The 13671-nt window shown below is 41.8% G+C and overlaps 1 protein-coding gene across 1 annotated transcript in view; it reads left to right on the forward strand.

Moving 5' to 3' along the window:
• The first annotated feature begins 353 nt into the window (after positions 1-353).
• Positions 354-13671, forward strand: part of PRKAR2B (protein kinase cAMP-dependent type II regulatory subunit beta) — a 129543-nt gene continuing 116225 nt past the window's right edge. Inside the window, exon 1 of the mRNA XM_030216469.1 lies at positions 354-685. Coding sequence (XP_030072329.1) covers positions 422-685 — 264 coding nt within the window. The 5' untranslated portion in view covers positions 354-421. The remainder of the gene's footprint in view (positions 686-13671) is intronic.

Genomic DNA, 13671 nt, shown 5'->3' on the forward strand with positions numbered 1-13671 from the left:
CCAGTTGAGATAGGGCCTTTCCCCCACTCTGGGCTCAGCTGCAATCCCCAGGCTAGGCGGTTGCCATGGTTACCGGGGTCACATGAGTGCTACGGCTTCCCCCTGGCTTGCCAGGGGAAAGTGTGCGGGAGATGGATGATGATGCTGCTGCCGTTGCCCCGCCTCTCCCCAGTTTATTAGCAGAGCGCACCGCGGGGAAGCTGAGCTGACAGCTGCGGAAACCCCTTCAGCTAAAGCTCGGGGGATGATACCGGGCAGGGCGCCTGGAGCCGACAGCGGGAGGCTGGGCGATCCTGCCTTGACTCTGCTGGAAACCGCAGTGGCTTTTATATATCCCCCGAGACGAGGGGACACCCCCGCCCCGGTGCGATCCACTTTCTTTCCGTGCAGGGGATTCCAGCGCCGGTGACTGCTCTGGGAAATGAGTATAGAAATCCCTGCAGGGCTGACGGAGCTGTTGCAGAGCTTTACGGTGGAGGTGCTGCGGACCCGGCCCGGGGACCTGCTGGAGTTCGCCCTGCAGTACTTCACCCAGCTGAAGGAGACGCAGAGCAAGGAAAGGGCAGCCCTGGGCCATGGCGGCGACCTGCCTTTCAGGGCTTCCAAAGGGGTCAACTTCGTGGACGAGCCCATGCAGACCGACTCGGAAACGGGGAAGAGGAGGACAGAGGATGAGGAGGAATTCGTCGGTAAGGGGTGGGGGGGGGGGGCGCTGCTGCATGATCCTCGGGCTCAGCATGTCTGGTGCACGTTCCTATAAGACCAGTGGCATTTAACATTTTTTGTTGTTGTTAAGAAGTCCAGCCATTTCAGATTATAGAAAGCGGCTCATCAGTAGAAGTCACCACATTTTTACTCGAAAAATAGTAATTTATGGTAATCATGTGCTTCCACGCTCATATTTTTGGAGACTTCGGTGGCGTTCTGCCAGTTCCCTTGCTTCCAAACAAAATAAGACGCCTTCAGAGATTAAATGGGAGCCTTTTACTAGATTGCGTCTAACTCCTCCAGGTTCTCCAACTGTTTATATGCTTGAAAAGGATTCTCTCTCCCCCCCCCCCCCCCCCCCCCCCCCCCGTTATTTTAATCTACTACATTATAAAGTAGTCTAGGGACTCATGATGGGGGCACTAGTGTTATCTTGGACTTTTACTTGATCATCTGGGAGACGGTATTTAAAGATAAGGTGTGAAGGCTAAATAGATGGAAGTCTTTTTGTGTTTGTTTGTTTTCTGAAGCCGAGCTTCATTCATTCAGATTTAGGGAGGGTGGAATTTTTCACCTCTTTATACACTATTCTGAAGGAGGGCAGCACAGGGAGTTTGTTGGTGTGACAGAAGGAGGCAGGTAGCCTTCGAGGGAAGTGTATAGGTGCTCCTGTGAAATACCTAAAATAGAATGAACGGAGGGAGCATCAGCAGCACCAGTCGTCGTGTCGGGGGCATAAAATCTCTGGTGGCAGCTCGTCCGAGTAACTTCGTTTGCAAGGCTGAATTTAATTTTTTAAACAAAGTCTGCAGGCGCGCATGCCGTATGCCCGATGTTTAGTGCATGGGGCGTTGCAGGAGATCTTATGTATTCTGGAACAGAGATGCTGGATGGTTGATATACAATATATAGAACTTGATGGCTTTGATCAGAGCCGATGCAAGAGTACTGGGCACCTTAGGCTCAGCTTCAGCCTTAACACCCCCGACCTACTGTTTTGTTTTGACCGCAGCTGTTCTGTGCTGCCCCCAAGTCGCTACCGTCTAGTCTTGCTTATTAGCTGGGCCGGCCCTAGCTTTAATACAGAAATGTGTTTGGGAACCGGGCTGATCATTTGTTTTCCTTGTAGTGTGTTCTAGTGCTTGCATTTTTACTGCTGTTTAGTAGCAGAGTTGTTGCCCGTTTCAACCAATGCTAATTGTAATATATTTTTGTAGTTTAATTTTTTTTCCTCTGTTGCGTCCCTTCCCCCCCTTTCCCTTCTTATGGTCACATTGGCAGAGACCATGGACCTCGCTCATTAAGGGGATCTTTTACTAAAGACGAGCGTATTTTATCTGCAGCAGGGCCCATGGGAATAAAATGGGTCCTGTGGCAAATAACATGTCTAACCTTTAGTAAAGAACCCCTAAATATATATTTCATAGTATAGCCACAGAATGATTTTTTTTTAATGTTTCTGTGTCAAGAATGAGGTCAGAAAAAGCAGAGCTCTGGTCTAAACTGCTCCTGCTCGGGAGGGTGCGGAAATGAAACCCCTGGTCTGCGGGAGAAAATAACATGGTAATTATTCTAATTCACTTGGAAACTCTTTAGCCTGCTACATCTTTGCGAAGTGTGTGTACGTGTGTAATCTTTCGCACTAGAAAGTACATTAAAACCGTTGCTAGCCGCTGGAGGGCTTTGTAGAGGCTGACGGTAATAGCTTCGTCTGATTTTTTTTTTCATGCTTCATCAAACCAGCCGGTAACCTAAGATGTAGCCTTTATCATTCTCTGACCTTTACAATGCGTCGGTAGCTGTCATGTTGTCCCATGAATGCATTTAGACATGTTATTAATTGTAACGTTCTTTCCTTTTGCTGTGTTAGGGGCGTGACAGTGCTGCATACGATTGCTGCTGAGATGCTGCTTAGTGGCATCTGCAGGTACCTTTCTTGTCCAAGGATAAGAGCCTGGTGGTTTCGGAGGCCATGAAACCATTCAAAGGGTTGGGCAGGGCCTATGTGACGCTTGTCAATATACAAAGTCACCTTGTCCACAGATTGCCAAACTCTGTTTCCATTTATTATTATTCACATTGAGGAAGTGAAATGTTAGCGCCCCATTTTTAAACCCCAAATATTGATTCTTTAGGCTAACTTTGTAGTGCGATGTTTTTGTTTTTTTGCAATGCTCAGGCTACGAATTCTGAATTTTCTACATTGAGCGCTACAAAGTGTGGCATTGCCCAGCTTGGCTATTCACATCGCCAGATTGTTTTTGCAGTTCATCATACAGTACTATTGATGTTTCACTAGGGCTACGATGAAGGGTATTTACTAGAGACAATCCGCTTCTCTCCTTGCTAACTTGTTCTCAGCCCGCGCGCGCATCTTCGCAGGCTATCACTTGCGGGGCGGGGGGAGCCGTGTAGAAGGCGTGGAAAGGGGCGTGTACGTGAGATTAATGAAGATCGGAAGTGCCGGATTGGCTGCTGCACATTTCCCTGCCAGTTTTTGAACCCTGCTGTAATTGATTACGTCATCCTCGAGGCTGGTGGGGGGAAAAAAAGCCTGAAGCTGTTATTTAAAGCAGAGCTAGAATGTTGCTGCGGGAGAATTAAACAGTGGTCTCGGCTTTTGCTGGAAAAAATGTCTGTCACGTTTGGATCGTACAATGTCAAAAAGACCGTGCATTTAAACAGCGGTAAGTGGATGGCTAGCTGATGGGGTTTTTTAAAATTATTATTATTATCACCTATGCAGCGTTCATTGCAGGTTGGGTCTTGTGATAGGTAGCTCTAAATATTAATGGTTCCACATGTCCTAAACTTGTTTTTGCAGTAATTGCCTCCAAACAACAAAATCGTTTCAGACGACCAGGCACAGCTCAGATATTTAGTTTTCCTTCGTTCTTTTGTAGAATGCTATGCAATGTTCCTATCAGAAATACTTCTGATAATCTTTGAAGTTGGATATCCGGGGTCCTTTGTAAAATTTGATATCATGTTGGTGTTGGAATCTTCTGCAGTGTACATGCATAAAACAGTGAATGATTAACTGTTTCAGCATGCAAAATGATAATCTGAGAAAGAGAGGGCACCGGCCCTGAATCACATACGGTAAATGACCGGTAATCTGGTTTCATGTTGCGGTGCTTCAGTTTTTCTGATTAGGGTCAAATATTCATTATTAATCTCCGCATTTTAATGCAATGTTTACACGTAAATAAAAAGAAAATAACCAATTCTATTTTTGTTTTGGAACACATGAAAATAATAGACTTCTTTGATGAGGGTTTCAAAGTAGAGGTCGTACCATCTTGCCTGCTTAATAAAATTGCTCCAGTTGAAGTTTGCCATGATCATTTTTTTCTGACTTCTGATTAAATATTGCTCTCTAATTGCAATAGGACAACTTTAAAACATTACAAGGGTGTTCATTTTAAAACAGTAGGTATTAAAAAAAAAAATAACAACCTTGTTCTCGGCTGGACTCTGAAATTTGTGTCTGTAGTAGGGTATCTACTTCTGAAGAGAGTGTCCAGGGTTACTGAGGGGCTGTTTGCTGTGACTTTAAGAACTTCCTTTATAATATATAATAAATATAATTCCATTCTCATCAGGTTGGTTTTAGGGTAGAGTCTTGAAAGCCGAACCACTAATCAGGATGTTTATCATCTGGAAAGCTGAAGGCAGCCATAACAAACCGACTTAAATATCCAATCATACCACACCTTGTAGCCTTACAGTGTTTCCAAGGTGTTGGGAAAGTTACTTTTACAATATTAGTGAAATTCAGATAACAACAATGCAGATAAGAACAAGAAATGATGAAAACAATGGGGGGGAAACTTCAAGAATGGAGACTATGGTGCAACTTATGCAATTCCTTCCTTATAGTATATATTTTTTTCAAATTATGTTTATCACTCATAATTCTATTTGGGTGAGAAAGTCTATTAACTGTGCTTGATTGAACATCACATGTTCACCCAAAACTAGACAGTTTAGTGCCTTGTGTTCAACTAGAGGAAATCCTTCCACTGCCACTAACATATCTGCCCCACCACCACCACCTAGTCAAGGGCAAATAATAGTTCAACCAAGGCATATTATATCAGTCAGTGCTCCTCTTGGAGATGCGCCTGGTTCTACAACATACTCCGCACCCTCTAGCTGTGGCTCTGGCTATAAAGATACGCCAGAATGATTTGGGTTATTTTCATCCATCTGAATAAGCAACTTTTGTGATCATGAGAACATAAGGCATCCTAAGCTGAGTCAGATGAGGGGTCCGTAGAGCTCAGCATTCTGTTCGGAAAACTCGCCCGATGCAGCATCTTTTATGCTGGTCCTTTAAATGGTATCACAGCCTATAAAGACTCCACTTTTCTCCAGGACTCTGCATTACGCTTACTTTTATGGTGATTCAATATTTGCTGTAGTCTCTTGTAACCAAAATTGATTATTGATTTTTTCCCGTTCTTGTTTGGTGCTTGTGGTGGTGCAGAATTTATTTTCCACTCAGATGGATACCAGGCTTGTGCCTAACATGGAAATGTTTTTATATTCATTCTAAGACAGTTCTGAAGGGACTCTGTACACAGGACAGTAAATAGACACGATATTGACAAACACAGTTGCCAGCAACAGAAAGATGCTTATTTTTGTTAGTTTAGTAAGACTGTAATAGTATTTTACTTTCCTTTATATATGGAGTGGGGCTGACCAAGGGGTCCTTTTACTAAGGTGCGCTAAAAAATGGCCTGCGGTAGTGTAGATGCGTGTTCTGGGTGCGTGCGGAATTATTTTTTAGCGCACCTACAAAAAATGCCTTTTTTTTTTGTGCCGAAAATGGACGTGCGACAAAATGAAAATTGCCAAGTGTCCATTTTGGTAGCGGTTAGGTCTCATGCGGTATCTGGGTGGTAATGGTCTAGGCACGGCAAATGCTACTTGACACGCTGTAGCGTCAAGTAGCATTTTTCAGACGCGTGTAGCGAATGTGCACCAAAATTGAAATTACCGCAAGGGCCACACAGTAACTGGATGGTAACTCCAATTTGGCTTGGCGTACGTTGGGTGCGCATAGGCACCTACACGGATTAGTAAAAGGGCCCCCAAGAAAATAGAAATGCATAGACGTTTTTCTGTTTGTTTGTTTTTATTTGGTAAATGTAAAAACATTGCACTAGGATACTGTGTCCTAGGAACTGAGTGAAAGATATAGTAAAAGAAGAAAGCAATAAACAAAAATTATACTTGAATTACATAAAATATAAGTGTTTATAACATCCATTTCTTCAGGTGTTTCATTTTGTTTTTTTTAACAAAAGCTTACATTGCTTCACCACTAATGTTTTATTCTATAATAAAATCTAAAGATAAAGCTCCCAGACTAAGTTGATATATCTTTCTTTCTTTCTTTCTTTCTTTCTTTCTTTCTTTCTTCTTTCTTTCTTTCTTTCTTTCTTTCTTTCTTTCTTCTTTCTTTCCTTCTTTCTTTCTTTCTTTCTTTCTTTCTTCTTTTCAATATATCTGTTCAAACTTTTTTGAGCAGCAGCTGGTTATGAAAAGATCTGTTCACTGAGCTTTAATGCCTTAATTTTTCACATTAAGTTTCATTTCTATTTTTTACATTTGTTAATAATAATATAAAAAAGAAGAAGAGCTGTGATAACAACTGAAATGATTCAAAAGCCACCCAGAAAGGTAAAAAAACTGGAGTGTACCTAGAAAAGATTAAGTCCACGGATTCTGCCTAAACATCTGAGAAGTTAAATCCCGAATTACCCTCACAGTTTAACAGCATTCTGCAAATAAACAATGAAGGAAGAATGGATAATAACAGCAAAACATTTTTAATTCTGAAAAAGAAAAGAAAAGTTAATTACAGACCAATAACTCGCCTACCTACCGTTTTCAAACTGTTCACTGGAATTATAGCTAAATGAATTCATGCCTATTTGAAGGAAAACTATCTTTTTATCAACAGAACAGAGAGGAACTTACAACAATTCAAGAGGAACAAAAGACCAAATCCTTGATAAGATGATCACGAAGAATTTAAAAAGAGGAGGGAAAACTCTTTTCATAGCTTGAATTGACTACAAAAAGGCATCTGATTTGCTTTCTCATAGTTGGATCACTAGCTGTCTAGAGCTTTTTGGATTGACTTAAAGTATCAGAGAATTTCTAAAAATATAAATGGCCTCCTGGTGATAAATGAAGAAAAGCCGGGTGAAGTCAAGATCAGACAAAGGATATTCCAAGGAGACTCGGAACATACTAAAGAAAACTAATTATGCAGACCAACTTTCAAAACAAAGAAAGAATATAACCCATTTACTCTACGTGGACAACTTAAAACTGTATGGCAAATGAAAAGCAGAACTGTATCCTTGCGCAACATAGTTCACACCTTTAGTGACGATACGGGAATGAAATTTGGTTTAAACCACTGTGCAGTGCTGACAATTAAAGGAGGCAAAATCATACAAGAAGATGGTTTACAGATAATATATGGAAGTTTCATTAAATAATTGGCACCAGAAGAAGGATATTTGTAACTCGATTTATTAGAAGTTTCAAATTTGCCACTGACTATATCAAAATGAAAACTAGCTCAAACTATATCAGACACGTTTGTAAATTCTAAAGTCAAAGTTAAATTAAGGTAATGTAACTAAAATTATTGATACTTTGGAAATTTCAGTCATCAGATATAGAGCTAGGATTGTAGACTGGACACAAGCTGATTTATATAAACTTGATTGAAGAACCAGGAAATTGATGACCACAAATCATGTGCTGCACCCATGAAGTGACTTCGATAGATCACATATACCAAGAATAAAAGGCGACGGTAATCAAACTGTGGAAGAAGAAAACATGGTCTGATTGACTATGGGGCCCTTTTACTGACTTGCAGTAGGGCTCCCTTGCACAAATCGACCCTGCTGCCGGGGTAGCTTGGGCGCCCGGCAGTAGTTTCAAAGTTGGTGTGCGCAGTTTCCTGCGGTAGAAAATAATTTTCTATTTTATACCATTTGGGGGAATTCCTGGTGGTCATCAGCAGTGCGGCAACATTGCCGATCACTGCCTGATTACCGAACAAGTAGTGCGTGAGCCCTTATCGCCTTCTAAATAGGTGGCAGCAAGGGCTCAGGCAGTAAATCCATCCGATCAGTCAGCGACTATCTACCCTTCCTGAAATCACTAAAAACCCATCTGTTCAAACAAGCCTACCCAAATGACCCAAACTAATCCTAAGAACCCATGTACCCAACACATATCCAGGAGACTACGACGATGACCCAAACTACATCTCCCACCAAATTTCCCTATGCTTTTTCCCGTATCCCATCCCCCCTCCCGCCTCCTCTACCCCTCCTCCAATGCTCAACTACACCTTGCTCATACCTCTCCTACTCCCTTCACCGTTGCCCATCTCTACCTACCTATCTCTTTTATTATTCTGCTTTAATTAACTTATTTTCTCTTTATCAATTCTCTGTAATCCATATTATTATGTAAGCCGCATTGAACCTGCCTTGAGGTGGGATAGCGCAGGGTAGAAATGTAATAATAAATAAATAAATAAATAGCTTCATGCTAATTTTAATATTAGTGCATGGCCGTTTACTGCCCTATTTTAAAGAAAGGCCTTTTCCCACCGCTGTAAAAAATAGCCCAATGCGTGCCGATTTCATACACCAAAACTAGCGCAGGTCACTCTTTACTGTGGCTTAGTAAAAGGGTCCCTCACATTACACAAAACAAAGAGCCCATGTTTAATTGAAGTTTGCAAAGAAAAATTGCTGAGAACATCGGAATCAAAAATAGAATATAAAAAGAAATAGAATGCAGGTTCAGCAACTGGAAAAACACGCTGCTACATGGTCAATGCAGATAAGAAACGCCAAACAATCCAGAGCACTGGAATTAAAAGAAATTTGATCATGTCGCTTCCCTTAGACCAGCTAATTGTCTATAAACGTCTTGTACTTACTTTCAGAGCTTTTAGAGTCTGTTTGCCTGACTACGTAGCCGCTTTAACTATTCCCTATTCCTCGGTTCATTTACTGTACTCTGTCAATGATTTCTGCCTGGTCCTCCCAGGCTCAAAATTTGCCCAACTTGAGTCTACTCTTCACTGTTCTATTCTCCTGGAACTCCCTCCCTATTTTGGTCATCTTCCAAAAAATTCAAGACTGCAATAAGGCTTTTTCATCAGGCCTATAATACTCCTCCCTGAGTTTGGGTGCACTCATTGGGTTATCACTGTTTCTCCACCTCCCCGCTCCCTCTTCCCTTTGCACCCCTTACCCGTTTTGTCCCTATTTGTTTATCTCTTTAATGCTACTCTTACATAGTATGATTGTTGAGTTCTTTCTGCTCATATGGAATGAATGTTGAGTATCTTTCCTATTTTACAATGGAATTCCTTTCTGTCCTTTTTGATTTTATACTATTATTGTAAACCACTTAGGTCTGCCAGTTAATATGAGCGGTATATTACATTTTAATAAACATAAAACATAGACCTGATGAGAAATGTGGTAGAAACTTATCATGACAATAGATGAAAATTGGAACGCTTCAAAAAGAAACTGAAGGAATGATCTTAGCAGTCCAGATTTTGGGTGGGCCTGGGCCAAAATGGGTGGGCAGAACTCCGCCCTGGCCCACAAATGATTTCATCTCTCCCTCTCTCGCCTGCATGCCATATGGTCTCTCAACATTCCCCCCTCCCCCGCATACATTTTAAGTAGCAAATTTTCACCGGCAGCGAGCAGCAACTAATACACACTGCTCATGTTGGCCCCACAGCCCTCCCTTTGATGCAACTTCCTGTTTCCTCATAGGCGGGAATACATCAGAAGGAAGGCTGTGGGGCAGGTACAAACAGTATGTATCAGTCACTGCTCGTTGCAGGCGAAGATCTGCTATTTACAAGGTATGCAGGAGGGACAGTTGTCGGGAGCTTTTGGATGGTGGGGCTTGGGGATCACTGCCGGTCACATCATAAGTGTGCTGCTGCTGGGTGGGCTTGAACCCAGTGGGTGGACCTGAGCCTACCCGGGCCCACCCTTGGCTACGCCACTGGATGAAACTATAGCCGTCTAATCAGTGCATGTTGCAAAATAGTTCAAAATGACTATATAAACAATGTCATGATTGAGTAGCTAAATTAACCCACTGCAATCTCTAGAAAAAGTATGGTTTTACTGTAGCAAACAACTACTATGATTATACCACTGAGAAGGCTATAGAATTGAATACAATGGAGAGAGCCAAAGTACACAGCACAAACAATAGAGAAACAGCACAAAGGGCTCTCAAGAATGGTACAAATGTGCTTTATTGAAGACCCAATATGAGCTGTGTGTCAGCGACACTGCGCTTGCGTCAGGGATTTGTCCACCGAAGCAGTACAATAAATGTTAGGTAAAGCAGAATCAAATATATAGTCCGCTCAGAGAAGTGTTTCAAACAGATTCACGAGCAGGACACAGCACCTTTCTCTGGCGCTAATGGCCTCTAGCGCTTACATTTGCTTCTGAGCATTAGGGCCTAAGTACTTTGAAAATGAGTACCTGAGGATTGAGGGAGAGAAAGACCAGGGCCTTAGATGATGAGAGGAAGACCTGCCACACACACAGGAAGTGGAGCTCACCCACTTAAAAACAAACCTAGCCTGCCAGCTGCTTTGCGAAATATTTACATCAAGTAAACAACAGGGCAAGCAATCCACAAGATCCAAAACACTGGTATGAAAGGAGCAGATCACACAGGAAATAGTCCTTTGCGAAATATTCATGCGAGGTCTATAAGGCCATGTTCTGCCTATGCAAGGGCTGCATCTGGGGCTAGAGTAGCCAAATGATGTTTACAAGCCACTTCACCTCCTTGTTGTCTGTGCCAGTGGCGTACCAAGGGCAGGGCGGTGGGGGCGGTCCTCACAGGGTGCACGCTGCAGGGGAGTGCAGGGAGCAGCAGCGAGGCTGTTGGCTCCACTGATTCCCTGCTCCCTCTGATGTTACTTCCTGTTCCGAGGCAGGGAACCGGCAGAGCCGACAGCCACGCGACTGCTCCCTGCACCCCCAGAAGGTAAGAATAATGTGCTTGGGGGGGGGGGTGGAGGTGATGTACCGGAGGGGGGTCGTGAATCATGGGGGGGGGGGGTGATTCGCTGGGGGTGGCAGCTGACCTAGGAACACCACTGGTCTGTGCCAAAAGATGTCACTCTTACACAGCATTTCAGTAATGCAACTAGCTTTACTTTAGCTCCTAACGCAGCCCTTGCGTGTGTGTGACACAGCCAGTGTCAGGCTTTTTTATAGACCTCACATGAATAAAGTATTTCTCAAATATTTACATCAGACCTTTTTGCTTTAAAGCTGTACAGAAAGGTAAAATATAAACACACGATGTGTTCCAGGATCTAAAATCCAAACCAAGAACATGCATTCACATTTATTCCGGAATCTGTACTTTGTGTTTATTGATTTTTCACTAGGAGCTGACTTTATATTATTAGTTTACAGTAGATATTCCAAAAGTGAAATAGCTCAGAGAGAGTTTGGAAAAAACCCATGAATTTCAAAATGGCATATAAAAGGTAACCCTGTTAAGACTATATAGAGAGTTGAATTAGCACAAAGTTGCAGGGTTTTATTTTTTTAAAACAGGCACTAAGGGGTCCTTTCAATAAACTTTTTGAACAAATGGCCTTAGCACGCCCTTATGCGGGTCATTCCCATACGCTAAGGCCATTTTTACTGCAGCTCTTAGCGCACAGCCATTTTTAAAAATTACTGCAAGAGAACTTACCGCCATTTATTTGGTAGACTGAAGAGGCTCCTGCATTATCCGTGCACTAACTGGTTAGCACAGGAACATCATTCAACTCCCCCCCCCCCCCCCCAAAAAAAAAAAAAAGAATTAGCATGCAGTTAGCACATTGCAAAGCATCCTGCATTAGGCTTTTTTTTTTTTTTTGCTGTATTAGGTCCAAAACTCACAACTGTGCTCCAGCATCAGACTTTGTTCTCATTTCTGGTTTTATCTTTATGAACAATTCCTAGTAATTGGAACTATTTTGCATTCATGGTGCCAATATTTCTAGAAACTATGATTTTCTAAACTATTAATTTATTTTTATTTATTTCTGCATTTGTATCCCACATTTTCCAACCTGATGGAAGATTTAACGTGACTTACAGTTATTTAAAGTAAACAGGTTACAGGTATAAAAGGTGTATAGGGCAATGTAAGCTTAGTTTTGTTCTGAACATGAGCATAATTATGGAGTGTTGGCCGGTGTTCTGTTTGCTTACGTGGATTCATCGGAAAGGAACTTTCTAAAAAGGTGGGCTTTTAGATGTTTTCGGAATGTTAGGTAGTTGTTTATGAGTTTCAGGTCGTTTGGAAGTGAGTTCCAAATTTTGGTGCAGATGTATGAGAAGCTGGTTACATATGTAGATTTGTATTTAAGGCCTTGACATTTAGGGAAAAGGAGAGTGAGGTAAGATCTTGCATTGTTGGTTATATTGCGCAATGGTAGATCTATAAGGTCAGTTATGTAGTTAGTCAAGAGGCCAAAGATTATTCTGTAGGCCATAGAGCAGATCTTGAAGGAAATGCATGCCTTGATAGGTAGTCAGTGTAGTTTTTGGAGTGGAGATCTCATGCTTTCAAATCAGTGTTTCCCAAATATGAGTCTTGCTGCCTTATTTTGTGCTGTTTGTAGTTTCTTTAAGGTTTGATTCATACATCCTACGTAGATTCCGTTGCTGTAGTCAGCATGGGTGAGGACCATGATTTGGACAAGTGTGAGGAATACATCTTTGGGAAAATATTTCTATATGCGTTTGAGTTTCCATATAAACCATAGACTATAAACTATCCTTCATATCAAACACAACACAGAAATGTTCCACACAAAATAAATAGTGTGGAACATTTCTGTGTTGTGTTTGATACGAAGGATAGTTTATGGTCTATGGTGATTCCTAGAATTTTGACGTTGATCACTATTGTTTCCATAGCGTTGATGGTTGTAAAGCGTTCAGTATTGTATGGTGATGTGAGTAACAGGCAATGTGTTTTTTCCCTATTCAGTTTCAGTTTGAAGGCTGATGCTCAGGATTCAATGATATTCATGCTATCCATGATCTTAGCTGAGATTTCAGATAGATCTCTTTTGAAAGGGATAAAAATTGATATGTCATTGATGTATATGAAGGGGTTAAAGCCTTGTCTGGATAGTGATCGGGCTAAGGGGACCATCATTAAGTTGAATAATATTGGTGAAAGTGGTGATCCCTGGGGGGCCCCACACTCAGCTTTCCATGGGGAGGAGATTAAGGAGTTTGTCTTTACTTGGTAGGACCTGGTGGTCAAAAATCCCTTGAACCATGCTAGCACTTTTGCTCCAATTCCCATTTTATCGCATATTCTCTGTAGGATTTGGTGGTCAACCATTTTGAATGCACTAGACATGTCAAATTGTAATAGTAGGATGTTTCTTCCTATTGAGATTTCCTGTTTGAATTTAGTCAGAAGCGTAATCAGCACCGTTTCTGTACTGTGATGTGGCCTAAAGCCTGGTTGGTATTTGTGAAGTATAAAGAATTTGTTACTGCAGTCGGTAGCTGATTGGCCACTATGCCTTCCATAATTTTGATTATTAGAGGTTTGGATGCTACTGGTCTGTAATTTGAGGTATTTTTAATGTTTTTCTTGATATCTTTTGGAATTGGTCTCATCTAAGGGCAAGAAGAGACTAGCGCTATATTACAAATCCCTTGCCATTCAAGGTGCCAGACTCTGGGAAGACATTGCCAGAATGTATTCCCCCCACACAATCCTACCCCAAGTTCCAAAAAAAGATTAAAAATAAAGATAAAACTTTCTTATTTAAGAAATATATACTGTAGCTAAATCTTTGCCTACCCCCTAAACTCCGATTGTTAA

This window comes from Microcaecilia unicolor, chromosome 10 (genome assembly GCF_901765095.1).
Source record: "Microcaecilia unicolor chromosome 10, aMicUni1.1, whole genome shotgun sequence".
NCBI lineage: Eukaryota > Metazoa > Chordata > Amphibia > Gymnophiona > Siphonopidae > Microcaecilia > Microcaecilia unicolor.